Raw genomic sequence first — 13,371 nt, forward strand, 5'->3', positions numbered from 1 at the left:
TGAAAAGCAGGATTCAGAATTAAAATCACTTCTCATGATGATGATAGAGGATTATAAGAAGGAATTAAGTAACTCCCTTAAAGAAATACAGGAGAGTACAAGTAAACAGGTAGAAGCCCTTAAAGAGGAATCACAGAAATCCCTTAAAGAAATGCAAGAAAACACAAAGAAGGAATTAAACAAAAACATTCAGGATCTGAAAATGGAAATAGAAACAATAAAGAAAGCTCAAAGGGAGACAACCATGGAGATAGAAAACCTAAGAAAGAGATCAGGAGTCATAGACGCAAGCATCACCAATCGAATACAAGAGATAGAAGGGAGAATCTCAAATGCAGAAGGTACGGTGGACCTAAGTAGGTCTTTAAATGTGATCCCTTGCCAGAGCAGCCATGTTGTTGAATTAAAATTACAATCTTCCTATTAATTGTTGATGAACACACACACACACACACACACACCCTGATTAGTTTATATGATGTTACTTATAATGTCTTGGTTAACTGTTCCTTTGATCAAATAAAAGTGTCTTTCTTAATCTCTTCTTCTACTTTTAGTTTGAAGTCTATTGAGTCAATATTAGTATAGCAACATATGCTTGCTTCCTAGTCCCGTTTGACTGGGCTTCTGTCCGTCCATTTACTCTAAGGTAATGCCTACAACAGATAGATGAATTTTGCTTCTTGATTCAGTCAGCCAGCTTGTATCTTTTGATTGTAAAATTCAAATTATTAATATTTAGATTCATTATTGAAATATATGTTAATTGCAGTCACTATGTTGTTTAATTTTAGTTACTTTTTGTTCTGAGTGGCATTTAGTGTTTTAGTAATTATGACTTTCTACATCACTACAGGAACACTGGGATTATAGAAATATGCTATTGTGTCCAGCTTTGTGTGGCTTCTGGGCATTCAAAGTGAGGTCCTCACACTTGCACAGCAAGTGCTTTGCACACTAAGTCCTCGCTTCTCGTCCCTAAATCTGTTTAAAATATATGTCTCATTACCTGCAGAGAAGTTCTTTTAGAAAATGTAAATCAAATATATTAACATAAATATGTACATGGAATAGTTATAAGTGCATGTTTTAATAGAAAAACTGGAATTTTCATCTCATTTTTTAATTATTTATTTATTTATTTATTTTTTAATTTTTTCTCAAATCATAATTAAGTCTGTGTGATCCAGCTGGAATACAGATACATCACACACTTTTAATCCTTCTGGCTAGAATATATGCACACCCTTAGTATACACTTTTTATCCCAACAAGGAATGTAAATTTAGTTTGTATAAGGAAGCACTCATGTTTCAAAGTGATGCCTAATGAAAACAGACAGGAAAGAGAGGCAACTTAAGAGAGTAGCAGAAAGGAGGGGGCAGTTTTTCTGGGACAGTTTCACAGAGACAGGTTGCAGGTGAAGACAGAACATGCCAGAGAATGAGAAGGAGCTGGAAGACTAGAACATATTGCCAAGTTAGTATGAAGCCAACCAGAGCAATTCAATCAGAAGCTAAAAGAAGTCAGTTTGAACCAATCAGTGTGGAGAGGAGTTTGAGCCAGAACAACTGAATTAACCAGCCAGCCAGAATTCAGAAAGAGCTAGAAAGGGTAAACTTATTTAGCAGTAAGTCTCTGAGATGACAATTACTTTTGGCAAATAAAAGTTATTTTTACAAAAGATGAATGAGAAAGCGAACACGGGTTTTAGGAGGGTTTAGAGGGAGGAAAGAAAAGGGAGGGTGATTTAATAATATCAATACATAAAAATTATTTTTAAATAAAAATATTATCAACATAAGATTCTCAATAAAGATGAATTTTCTTCAATTGTCAGGAGAGTAGAGCTCATATCCGTTTGGCTAACCTTTTGTATTTAGCAATGATCCAAGTGGCATTTAATTAGTGACTAAAGTTCAAGAAATTCTACTACTGAAATGCTAAAATAATTATTGAAATAATTCTTTGAATGTATATGGCTTTTTTCTTCTCTACTAAGAACTGAGATGTTACTTCCAGAACTCATTAAAGTTTGAACATTCTTGGGTGATGAGGAAATCAAGATACTACCTTCTTTTGTAGATTGGATCACCTTTTCAATTCAACTGCATTTTGATGGATCTGACCAATTTTTGTAGAACATTGTTTGTACTTTCAAGGAGCTCTGATTCTTACAAGGTAGAGCGAAAAAAGATATAGACAACCTATATAATTTTAAGAGAGTAATAATTGGATAAAGAGATAGATATTAGCTAAAATAAGGGTACTAATTACAATGGGGATTGTCAGAGAAAGGTCTGAGAGGTATTTGAGCAAATAGCTGAATGATAAGAAGTTACTCCATGTAATAGTTTAAGAGAAATGTTCTAGGCTAGTGGTTCTTACCTTCCTAATGCCGCAACCTTTTAACTGTTTCTCATGTTGTGGTGATCCCTGATCATAAAATTATCTTCATTGCTCCTTCCTACCTGTAATTTTGCTACTGCTATGAATCATAATATAAATATAGTTATGTGGCCCCTGTGGGTCTTGTGTGCCACAGGTTGAGAACCACTGTTGTACAGCAAGAAATAAACTGAAAATCTGGGAGTATTAAAGTTGTTTGTACATAGATATTAATTCAGTAACAGCCTACAGTTATCCTCTTTTCTACAACTAACTTTTGTTTTCTTCTGGCATTTGTCTTACTAAAGTAACAGAACATTCAAGATGAAAAATAAAAAGAAGATACGGTAGAAAATATTGACACAGTTGTCAAAGAAAATGCAAAATGCAAAAAACTCCTAACTCAAAACATCCAGGAAATCCAGGACACAATGAGAAGACCAAACCTAAGGATAATAGGTATAGATGAGAATGAAGATTCCCAACTTAAAGGGCCAGTAAATATCTTCAACAAAATTATTGAGGAAAACTTCCCTAACCTAAAGAACAAGATGCCCATAAACATACAAGAAGCCTACAGAACATCAAATAGACTAGACCAGAAAAGAAATACCTCCCATCACATAATAATCAAAACATCAGATGCACAAAACAAAGAAAAAATACTAAAAGCAGTAAGAGAAAAAAGTCAAGTAACATATAAAGGCAGCCCTATAAGAATTACACCAGACTTCTCACCAGAGACTATAAAAGCCAGAAGAGCCTGGACTGACATCATACAGATCCTAAGAGAACAAAATTGCCAGCCCAGATTACTATACCCAGCAAAACTCTCAATCACTATAGATGGTAAAACCAAGATAATCCATGACAAAACCAAATTTGCACAATATCTTCCCACAAACCCAGCACTTCAAAGGATAATTGATGGAAAATGCCAACACAAGGAGGGAAACTACAACCTAGGAAAAGCAAGTAAGTAATCTTCCAACAACCCCCAAAAAAGATACAAACATAACTTTACCTCTAATAACAAAAATAACAGGAAGCAACAATCATTTTTCCTTAATATCTCTTAACATCAATGGTCTCAATTCCCCAATAAAAAGACGCAGACTATCAGACTGGATACACAAACAAGACCCAGAATTTTGCTGCATATAGGAAATGCACCTCAGTGACAAAGACAGACACTACCTGAGAATAAAAGGGTGGAAAACAATTTTCCAAGCCAATGGTCCCAAGAAACAAGCTGGAGTAGCCATTCTAATATCAAATAAAATCGACTTCCATCCAAAATTAATCGAAAAAGATAAGGAAGGACACTTCATACTCATCAAAGGAAAAATCTACCAAGGTGAACTCTCAATTCTGAACATCTATGCTCCAAATGCAAGGGCACCTACATACATAAAAGAAACTTTACTAAAGCTCAAAACACACATTACACCTCACACAATAATAGTGTGGGATTTCAACACCCCACTTTCAGCAATGGACAGATCATGGAAACAGAAACTAAACAGAGACACTTTGACATTAACAGAAGTTATGAACCAAATGGACTTAACAGACATCTATAGAACATTTCATCCTAAAACAAAAGAATATACCTTTTTCTCAGCACCTCATGGTACCTTCTCCAAAATAGACCATATAATTGGTCACAAAACAGGTCTCTACAGATACAAAAAGATTGAAATAATCCCTTGCATCTTATCAGATCACCACGGACTAAGACTGGTCTTTAATAATGACAAAACCAATTGAAAACCCACGTGCACATGGAAACTGAACAACTCTCTACTCAATGATGACTTGGTCAAGGAAGAAATAAAGAAAGAAATTAAAGACTTTTTAGAATTCAATGAAAATGAGGACACATCATACCAAAACTTGTGGGACTCCATGAAGGCAGTGCTAAGAGGAAAACTCATAGCTCTAAGTGCCTACAAAAAGAAACTGGAAAGAGCACACACTAACAAGTTGACTGCACAACTAAAAGCTCTAGAACAAAAAGAAGCAAATACACCCAGGAGGAGTAGAAGGCAGGAAATAATCAAACTCAGGGCTGAAATCAACCAAATAGAAACAGAAAGAACAATACAAAATATCAATAAAACCAGGAGCTGGTTCTTTGAGAAAATCAACAAGATAGATAAACCATTAGCCAGATTAACAAGAGGGCACAGAGACAGTATCCAAATTAATAAAATCAGAACTGAAAAGGGAGACATAACAACAGAAATTGAAGAAATTCAAAAAATCATCAGATCCTACTACAAAGGCCTACTATACTCAACAAAACTGGAAAACCTGGATGAAATGGACAACTTCCTAGACAGATACCAGGTACCAAAGTTAAATCAGGAGCAGATAAACCACCTAAATAGTCCCATAACCCCTAAGGAAATAGCAGCAGTCACTAAAAGTCTCCCGACTAAAAAAAGCCCAGGACCAGATGGTTTTAGTGCTGAATTCTATCAGACCTTCAAGGAAGACCTAATACCAATTCTCTTCAAACTATTCCACAAAATAGAAACAGAAGGAACACTACCCAATTCTTTCTATGAAGCTACAATTACACTCATACCCAAACCCCACAAAGACCCGACAAAGAAAGAGAACTTCAGACCAATCTCCCTTATGAACATCGATGCAAAAATACTCAATAAAATTCTAGCAAACCGAATCCAACAACACATCAAAACAATCATCCATCATGATCAAGTCAGTTTTATCCTAGGAATGCAGGGATGGTTCAATATTTGGAAATCCATCAATGTAATCCACTATATAAACAAACTCAAAGCAAAAAGCCACATGATCATCTCACTAGATGCTGAGAAAGCATTTGACAAAATTCAACATCCCTTCATGATAAAAGTCTTGGAAAGATCAGGAATTCAAGGACCCTACCTAAACATAGTAAAAGCAATTTACAGCAAACCAGTAGCCAACATCAAACTAAATGGAGAGAAACTTGAAGCAATCCCACTAAGATCAGGGACTAGACAAGGCTGCCCACTCTCCCCCTACCTATTCAATATAGTACTGGAAGTCCTAGCCAGAGCAATTAGACAGCAAAAAGAAATCAAAGGGATACAAATAGGAAAGGAAGAAGTCAAAATATCGCTATTTGCAGATGATATGATAGTATACTTAAGTGACCCCAAAACTTCCACCAGAGAACTCCTAAACCTGGTAAACAACTTCAGCAAAGTGGCTGGTTATAAAATCAACTCAAACAAATCAGTAGCCTTCCTCTACATGAAAGATAAACAGACTGAAAAAGAAATTAGGGAAATTACACCCTTCACAATAGTTGCAAAAAATATAAAATACCTTGGTGTGAATCTAACCAAGCAAGTGAAAGACCTGTATGACAAGAACTTCAAGTCCCTGAAGAAAGAAATCGAAGAAGATCTCAGAAGATGGAAAGATCTCCCATGCTCATGGATTGGCAGGATTAATATAATAAAAATGGCCATCTTGCCAAAAGCAATCTACAGATTCAATGCAATTCCCATTAAAATCCCAACTCAATTCTTCACAGAGTTAGAAAAGGAAATTCTCAAATTCATATGGAATAACAAAAAAACCAGGATAGCGAAAACTATTCTCAACAATAAAAGAACTTCTGGAGGAATCACCATCCCTGACCTCAAGCTGTACTACAGAGCAATAGTGATAAAAACTACATGGTATTGGTACAGAGACAGGCAGGAAGATCAATGGAATAGAATTAAAGACCCAGAAATGAACCCACACACCTATGGTCACTTGATCTTTGACAAAGGAGCTAAAACTGTCCAGTGGAAAAAGGACAGCATTTTCAACAAATGGAGCTGGTTCAACTGGAGGACAACATGTAGAAGAATGAAAATTGATCCATTCTTATCTCCTTGTACGAAGCTCAAGTCTATGTGGATAAAGGACCTCCACATAAAACCAGACACACTGAGACTAATAGAAGAGAAGGTGGGGAAGAGCCTCGAATACTTGGGCACATGGGAAAAGTTCCTGAACAGAACACCAATGGCATATGCTCTAAGATCAAGAATTGACAAATGGGACTTCATAAAACTGCAAAGTTTCTGTAAGGCAAAGAACACTGTCAATAGGACAAAACGACAACCAACAAGTTGGGAAAAGATCTTTACCAATCCTTCATCTGATAGAGGGCAATATCCAATATATACAAAGAACTCAAGAAATTAGACTCCAGACAACCAAATAACCCTATTAAAAAATGGGGTATAGAGCTTAACAAAGAATTTTCAACGGAAGAAACTCGAATGGCTGAGAAGCACCTAAAGAAATGTTCAGTATCCTTAGTCATCAGGGAAATGCAAATCAAAACAACCCTGAGATTCCATCTCACACCAGTCAGAATGGCTAAGATTAAAAACTCAGGTGATAGTAGATGCTGGCGAGGGTGTGAAGAAAGAGGAACACTCCTCCATTGTTGGTGGGACTGCAAGATGGTGCAACCGCTTTGGAAATCAGTGTGGCGGTTCCTCAGAAAATTGGACATAGCATTACCTGAGGATCCAGCTATACCACTCCTAGGCATATACCCAGAAGATGCTCGAACATATAACAAGGACATCTGCTCAACTATGTTCATAGCAGCCTTATTTATAATAGCCAGGAGCTGGAAAGAACCCAGATGTCCTTCAACTGAGGAATGGATTCAAAAAATGTGGTATATTTACACAATGGAGTATTACTCAGCTATTAAAAACAATGAATTCGACAGTTTCCTAGGTAAATGGATGGAACTAGAAATTATCATCCTGAGTGAGGTAAGCGAGTCACAAAAGAACACACATGGTATTCACTCACTGATTATTGGATATTAGCCCAGAACCTTGAAATGCCCAAGATGCAACTCACAGGCCACATGAAGCTCATGAAGAAGGAAGACCAAGTGAGGGTGATTCGGTCCTTCTTAGAAGGAGCAACAAAATACTCAAGGGAGCAAATATGGAGACAAAGTGAGGGACAGAAACTGAAGGAGGGGCCATCTGAAGACCATTCCACCTGAGTATCCATCCCATGTGCAGTCACCAAAGGTAGATGCTGATGTGGAAGTTAGGAATTACATGCGGATATGGGCCTGATATGGATGTCTCCTCAGAGGTCTGCAAGAAGAGATCCTTGACCTCATGAAGGCTGGACACCCCAGGGGGTGGGCATTTGATGGTGGGGAGGTGGGAGTGGGGGGATAGGTAGGGGTTATATCCGCAGAGAAGAAGGAGGAGGGGAGAGGGGATAGGGGGTTCCTGGGTGGGTGGGGGATGGGATAAGGGGACAACATATGAAATGTAAATAAAACATCCAATAAAAAAATGGACAGAAAAAAGAATATGATCAAAACATATTGTATGAAATTATAAACTAAAAATTAAATTGCAATAATAAAGATGAATCTTTAATTTCATAGTAAAAAAAAATTCCACATAAGTAAATGTTTGTTTTCTCTTTTCATTTATCCTACTTTCTAGAGATAAGCACTGTCCTGTCAAAGGTTTGGAATAACAAGCATAACATATGTAATAAATATACATACTTGCTTGGATAGATACATATATCTAGAAAGAAGGTATCTAGACAAAGAGGTAGAATGAGAGAGGATAATAAGGAAAAAAACAAACTATTACATTTTTCATGTAGAAAATAAAAGAAGGGGTAATATTTTTGGTGAAAAGCAAGTCAGTGGCAGGGATTAAGGAGGACAGAAGATGGTAGTGGGAAAGTAAATATAAACCAAATAGCATTACATATGTGTATGAAAATATCATAATGACTGATGCTAAAAAAATGACTCCAAATACCCATAGATCAGTGCCTTGTTCAACACACATGAGAGAAGTTTCTTCTTTCAGTAGACAAGAATTAACACAGAGACCCACAACTGACCAAATGAAGAGAGTAAGAAACTTTGGAACACTCATTTCTAAATAGAGTATCTTCATCAAACCCCTATCCCCAAGACTCAGGGATCTACGTAGAAAAGGAAACAGATTGTAAGAGCCTAAGATAATGGATAATTCCAAGAAGGCAGTTCCTATACAATAGAACTGATGCACATATGAACTCAACAATACTGTGGTAGTATCTACAATACTGGCACAAATTCAAGGGCTCCCAGGGAAGTGGACACAGGTTCCAACCCTTAACCAAGAAGCTATTCACAACTGATACTTGCTAGCAAAATAAAAATCAGTTTTCTCCAATGGAATGTCAACCACACTCCAAGGTAGGCCTCATACTAAGGAATAGTTGGTTAAAAACAACAAACTCTATGTTATTTTTTGGTAAGTTGTTTTGTTTTGTGCTGCTGCTGTTGTTATTTTTGTCTTGGTTTTTTTTCTTGAGATTCTCAGCTTTTGTTTTTTAGAAAGAAAAATGTAAGCAAGCAAGAGAGAACATGCATGTACACTTGAAACTGAATGGGTAGGGAAGTAAGTGATCTGGGAGGAGTTTGAGGAGGGAAAGGCATGATCAAAATATAGTGTATGAGAAAAATTTTTAAATAAAAACATTCAAAAGGAAAATGTCATAATGAAATCTGTTACATGCTGACTAAAAAAAATATGGTTGTTCATGGATAAAAACAAAGGGAAAAAAAGAAAACACAGGGAAAGAGATGGAAATAGGATTTTCCACTGCATGTTCTGTCACATATTTGCTTTTTTACATTTATTTATTTCATGGAGAGGGTATGTATATACATGTCACAATACACACATGGAAGTCAGAGGCTGACTCAAGGGAGTTGGCTTTCTTCTTTCAGAGAGATGAACAGGGTCATCAGGATTGGTGATAAGTGCCTTTAACTATTGAGCCATCACCATAGACTGAACTTTTTGAATTTTAAACCATATAGACTGAAATTTAAACATCTTCTACACATTAAAAGTATAAATAAAAAACATATATATTGTTTTTCACCCCCCCCAACATACAATAATCTGTATGCCTTTTTAAAAGTAAAAGTGCAATCAGATGTTATTTTATTTTTATTTATTTATTTTTGGATGTTATTTTATAATCTGATTTGTTTCACTGAAAAATATATCTTGGGGCTGGAGACGGCTCAATAGTTAAGAGCATTAATTGGCTGCTCTTCCAGAGGTCCCAGATTCAATTCTTGGCACCCTGGTGCAGGCTCACAACTGTCTGTAACTCCAGTCCTAGGGAATGACTCCCTCTTCTGGTCTCCCTGGGCACTGCATGAACCTGGTGCTCATATATACATTAAGGTAAAAACAGACAAAATAAAAGTAAATCTTAAGGCCAAGTGTGGTGTTGCATGCTTTTAATCCCAGCACTTAGAAGGCAGGTGGATATCTCTGAGTTTGACGCCAGCCTGGTCTACAGAGCAAGTTCCAGGACAGACAATGCTACAAAAAGAAACACTGTCTTGAAAAACCAAAACAAGTAAAAGAATTAGTTATGCTATTAAAACACATCTGTGCACACACACTCACAGATGCACTCACACACGCACACATGTGTATAAATATATCAAGCCAGAAATGGTAGTAGAACATGCCTACAATTCCAGCAATCAGATATAAAGGCAGGAGGATCATGATTTCAAGATGAACATAGTCTACATAATAAGTGAATTCAATGTCACCCTGAGGTACATAGGTAGACGTTATCTCAAAAAACAAAAACAAAAAATGTGCGGGGAGATGACTGGGGATGTAGTTCAATAGCAGGGTGACTGCCTAGCATATACAAACCCTTAAATTCAATCCCTGGCATGAATTTAAAAAAAAAAAACTTTTAAATATACCTTGAAACAGGAAATGTCTCTAGTGGCAACTATTTGGGAGCCTGGAGCATTACTTGAGATCAGGAATTTAAGACCAACCTGAGCAACACAGTGAGATACCCATCTCAACAGAAAAAAAGACACTACTTTGGACATCTTTCTGTGCTAACAAGATATTAAACTGCTCCATTCTTTTTAAATTCTCTATTTCTTGGACTCCTTTTTAAGGATATGCTATAATTTATTAAACCTACGCTGGCGAATATTTGAATTAATTACAGGCACATATTATTACAATGACACAGTATGCACTAAGCATTTCTCCTTACATATTTGTACAATAGTGTGCACAATATAGAATCCATAAACTGTATTCTATGCATTTAATTATAAAAGCATATTTTAAAATGCATGTTCTTGAGCTAGCAAGATAGCACAGTAGGTAAAAGTACTAGGTATGCAAAGCCTGACAAAGTGAGTTTGATTCTTGGAACCCGTATCAGAAAAAAAGAATGAATTCCAAAAAGTTGTCTTCTGACCATCATGCCCATGCTGTACTGCCCTTGACCCCCACCCCTCTCTATATATAGTGAATAAAACTTAACTAAAGTCCCCTATTTTCTTTGTTGAAGATTTATTTTTATTTTATATATATGAATATTTGGCCTGCATGTATGTATGTGCATCACACATGAGCCTAGTTCCCATAGAGATCAGAAGAGGGCATCTGATGCCCTGGAACTAGAATTATGGATGATTGTGAATCACTATATGTGAGCACTGAAAACTGGGGTTCTCTGTAAGGGAAGTAAGTGCTTTTAACAGCTGAGCCGTCTCTCAACCCGAAACCCTGTGTTCTTAATCTGTACACTTACTAACATTACTTCTACTAGTAGCTCTACCATAATTAACTTGCTAAAATTCTCAAACCTATACAACAACTTTTGAAAAATTACTAGTTAAGACTCCACCATCCACCATGACTTCTAAACAAAGTAAATATCTATTAACATTTTGGATATTAGCCTAAATACTGCCCTTCCCTCGCCTATGTTCCAACCCCCAGGTCCACTGATAATCTTAGTTTTCTCTGTGCTTCTTTTACCCATCTTACCTGCCATTAGCCATCAAGAGGGCTAGGGGGCTCTCACTGCCATCAAGGTCCATGTCTGCTGAGTCATCATCTGAGTCATTCAAGCAGGTACCACCGATGTTGAACTGTAGAAGAAGGAGGCTCAGTTGTCAACAGTCTGAGACTCCCAAGTAAATCAATATGGACAGTTTCCTCTGGTTTTACTACAAAACTGTCAACCCTCTGACATAAAACCTTCTGATATGCCTGTCCCCAACCCCCACCTCCAACAATTATAGGAGTAGGAGGTTGAGAATATATAGCTGGCTCAGGGAAAACATAGCATAGGTTGTAAAACATGTTCCCTAAATAGGAAAGAGGGTACCATTATTAGATACCCAGATAGGGCAACACAATACTTAGACAAGGTGAAGCCCTTAGGGAGGAGACAAAGATCTGTTTAAGATTCTAACCTGACAGACAACATTCTCAAATCTCATTCCCACCTTAGTATATCAAGATTCAACTCAAGTGTCATGTACCTAGCAAAGAGCCCCTGAGCCCTATCTAGATAGAATCAACTCCCTTCTGTGCCTCAAAACCCCACATATACCCTTGATCATGAGTGGCATCAACACTTCCTTTCACTCATTTGTTTTTATGCCTATCTTCCTTTCTAGCCTCTCAGCCTCTTGAGTTTCATCCACAGCACCTATCACAGTGCCCAGCACAGAAAATGTCTCAATAAATGCCTGTTAAATGAGTGGAACTGGTAGCCAAACACCAGGGGCCCTAAGAGATGGAACAGGATAGCCTGGTTTTTTAAAATACTGCTCTTCCAAGGGACCCAAAAGGGTTGGGCTGAACCCATGGGCCAGCACCCACCTTTGCTTTCTGAGAAGGGCCTGTCTTCAGTGCCTGATGACTGTATGGGTCCATGAGATTATAGCTCAACTGGCCAGCAGGCCCCAAGGCTGAACTCTGCTTGCCCTTTCGCTCTGCCTTCTTGAAGATATCCTTGGGCTTCAGGCCTTTCTTCTTTGAACCATTTTTGGAGGGCAGTGACAGCTTGGACATGGATACTGAAGAGGAATGGGCTGGCCTGGTTAAGGGGATGGAGCCAGCTGGGAAGATCCTCTGCAGCCCAAAGATATTGCTCGTCTTCCCAACGTTCTGTTGGAAGATGTCCTACAAGAGTATTAGTACATGAGGGGGTTAGAGCTTACTCAAGGATTCTCTCTATGCTAAGAGCAGAGGTCTGTTCCCAGCACTAATGGTACTGCCATGGAAGTGGCTTATACATGTGCTCCACATATGCACACCCTGGTTTCTGTACAGTGAGCCATCATACATTTATTGGGTGGCATTTCTTTACCCAGCCATTGACAAGTAAAGAGAAGACGAGCAAAGAAAAAGCCCAGTGTTACTGTCAAAACTGGACGGAAAAGACTCTAAGATTAGCTGACACAAAATAAAAAAATAATCAAGTACTTGTCTGTGTGGTTGATACTCTTAAGGACTATAGAACTTTTGAAGAAAGTTTCTAGTCTTAATTTTGCTACCAGCTATCTCTCTAACCTAGGGAAAGTTACCTGATGGAACAAGCTTTAGAGCTTGTTTATTCAGCTGTATAATTAAAAGTCGAGACTAAAAAGGTGTTTTTCAAAGATGTTCTGTGGTTTCTTTGAGCTTCCTGGGCAAAATCTTGGGGATGGATGGTATGTGGAAGGCAGATGAGAGGAACAAGGGGAGCTCTAGATCTCTGACCTTTATCCTATTCAAAACAGCTATGACTTGATTTATTATATAAACTGGTTTCCATAGAAGATCTTATTTGAAAAAAAAAGTATTCAATTGCTTTAAAATGTTTGAAAGTCATGTTCTATCTCATGAGTTTTCTTCTAGCCAGCCCAAAGTTCTGTTTGTATAAAATTGAGTTATGTAAGAACTGGAAATGATATAGTCATTTATTTGACTGACTCCTAAAAGGTATTAGTGAGTGAAATGGAGGAAAAATGAGGTAGGATGTAGACACTGTAGACTACGGTGTAGATAGTGAAACATGCTGTAAGCAGTGAGGCCAGAAGTCCAAATTCTAGAAGCAAACCACCCTGTAGCA

The 13,371-nt window shown here is 37.4% G+C and overlaps 1 protein-coding gene across 2 annotated transcripts in view; it reads right to left on the bottom strand.

Annotated features, from left to right (window-relative positions):
- Phf8 (PHD finger protein 8) overlaps window positions 1–13,371 on the bottom strand; it is a 127,160-nt gene that overhangs the window by 62,025 nt on the left and 51,764 nt on the right. The window contains exons 13-14 of one of the 2 annotated variants that reach the window (XM_028772652.1): window positions 12,138–12,440; window positions 11,295–11,398 (exon numbers count right to left, since the gene is read on the bottom strand). In XM_028772652.1, coding sequence (XP_028628485.1) covers window positions 11,295–11,398; window positions 12,138–12,440 — 407 coding nt within the window. The remainder of the gene's footprint in view (window positions 1–11,294; window positions 11,399–12,137; window positions 12,441–13,371) is intronic. The other variant, XM_028772653.1, reaches the window with a different exon arrangement.

The sequence above is a fragment of the Grammomys surdaster genome, unplaced genomic scaffold, assembly GCF_004785775.1.
Source record: "Grammomys surdaster isolate TR1022 unplaced genomic scaffold, NIH_TR_1.0 216, whole genome shotgun sequence".
Classification (NCBI taxonomy): domain Eukaryota; kingdom Metazoa; phylum Chordata; class Mammalia; order Rodentia; family Muridae; genus Grammomys; species Grammomys surdaster.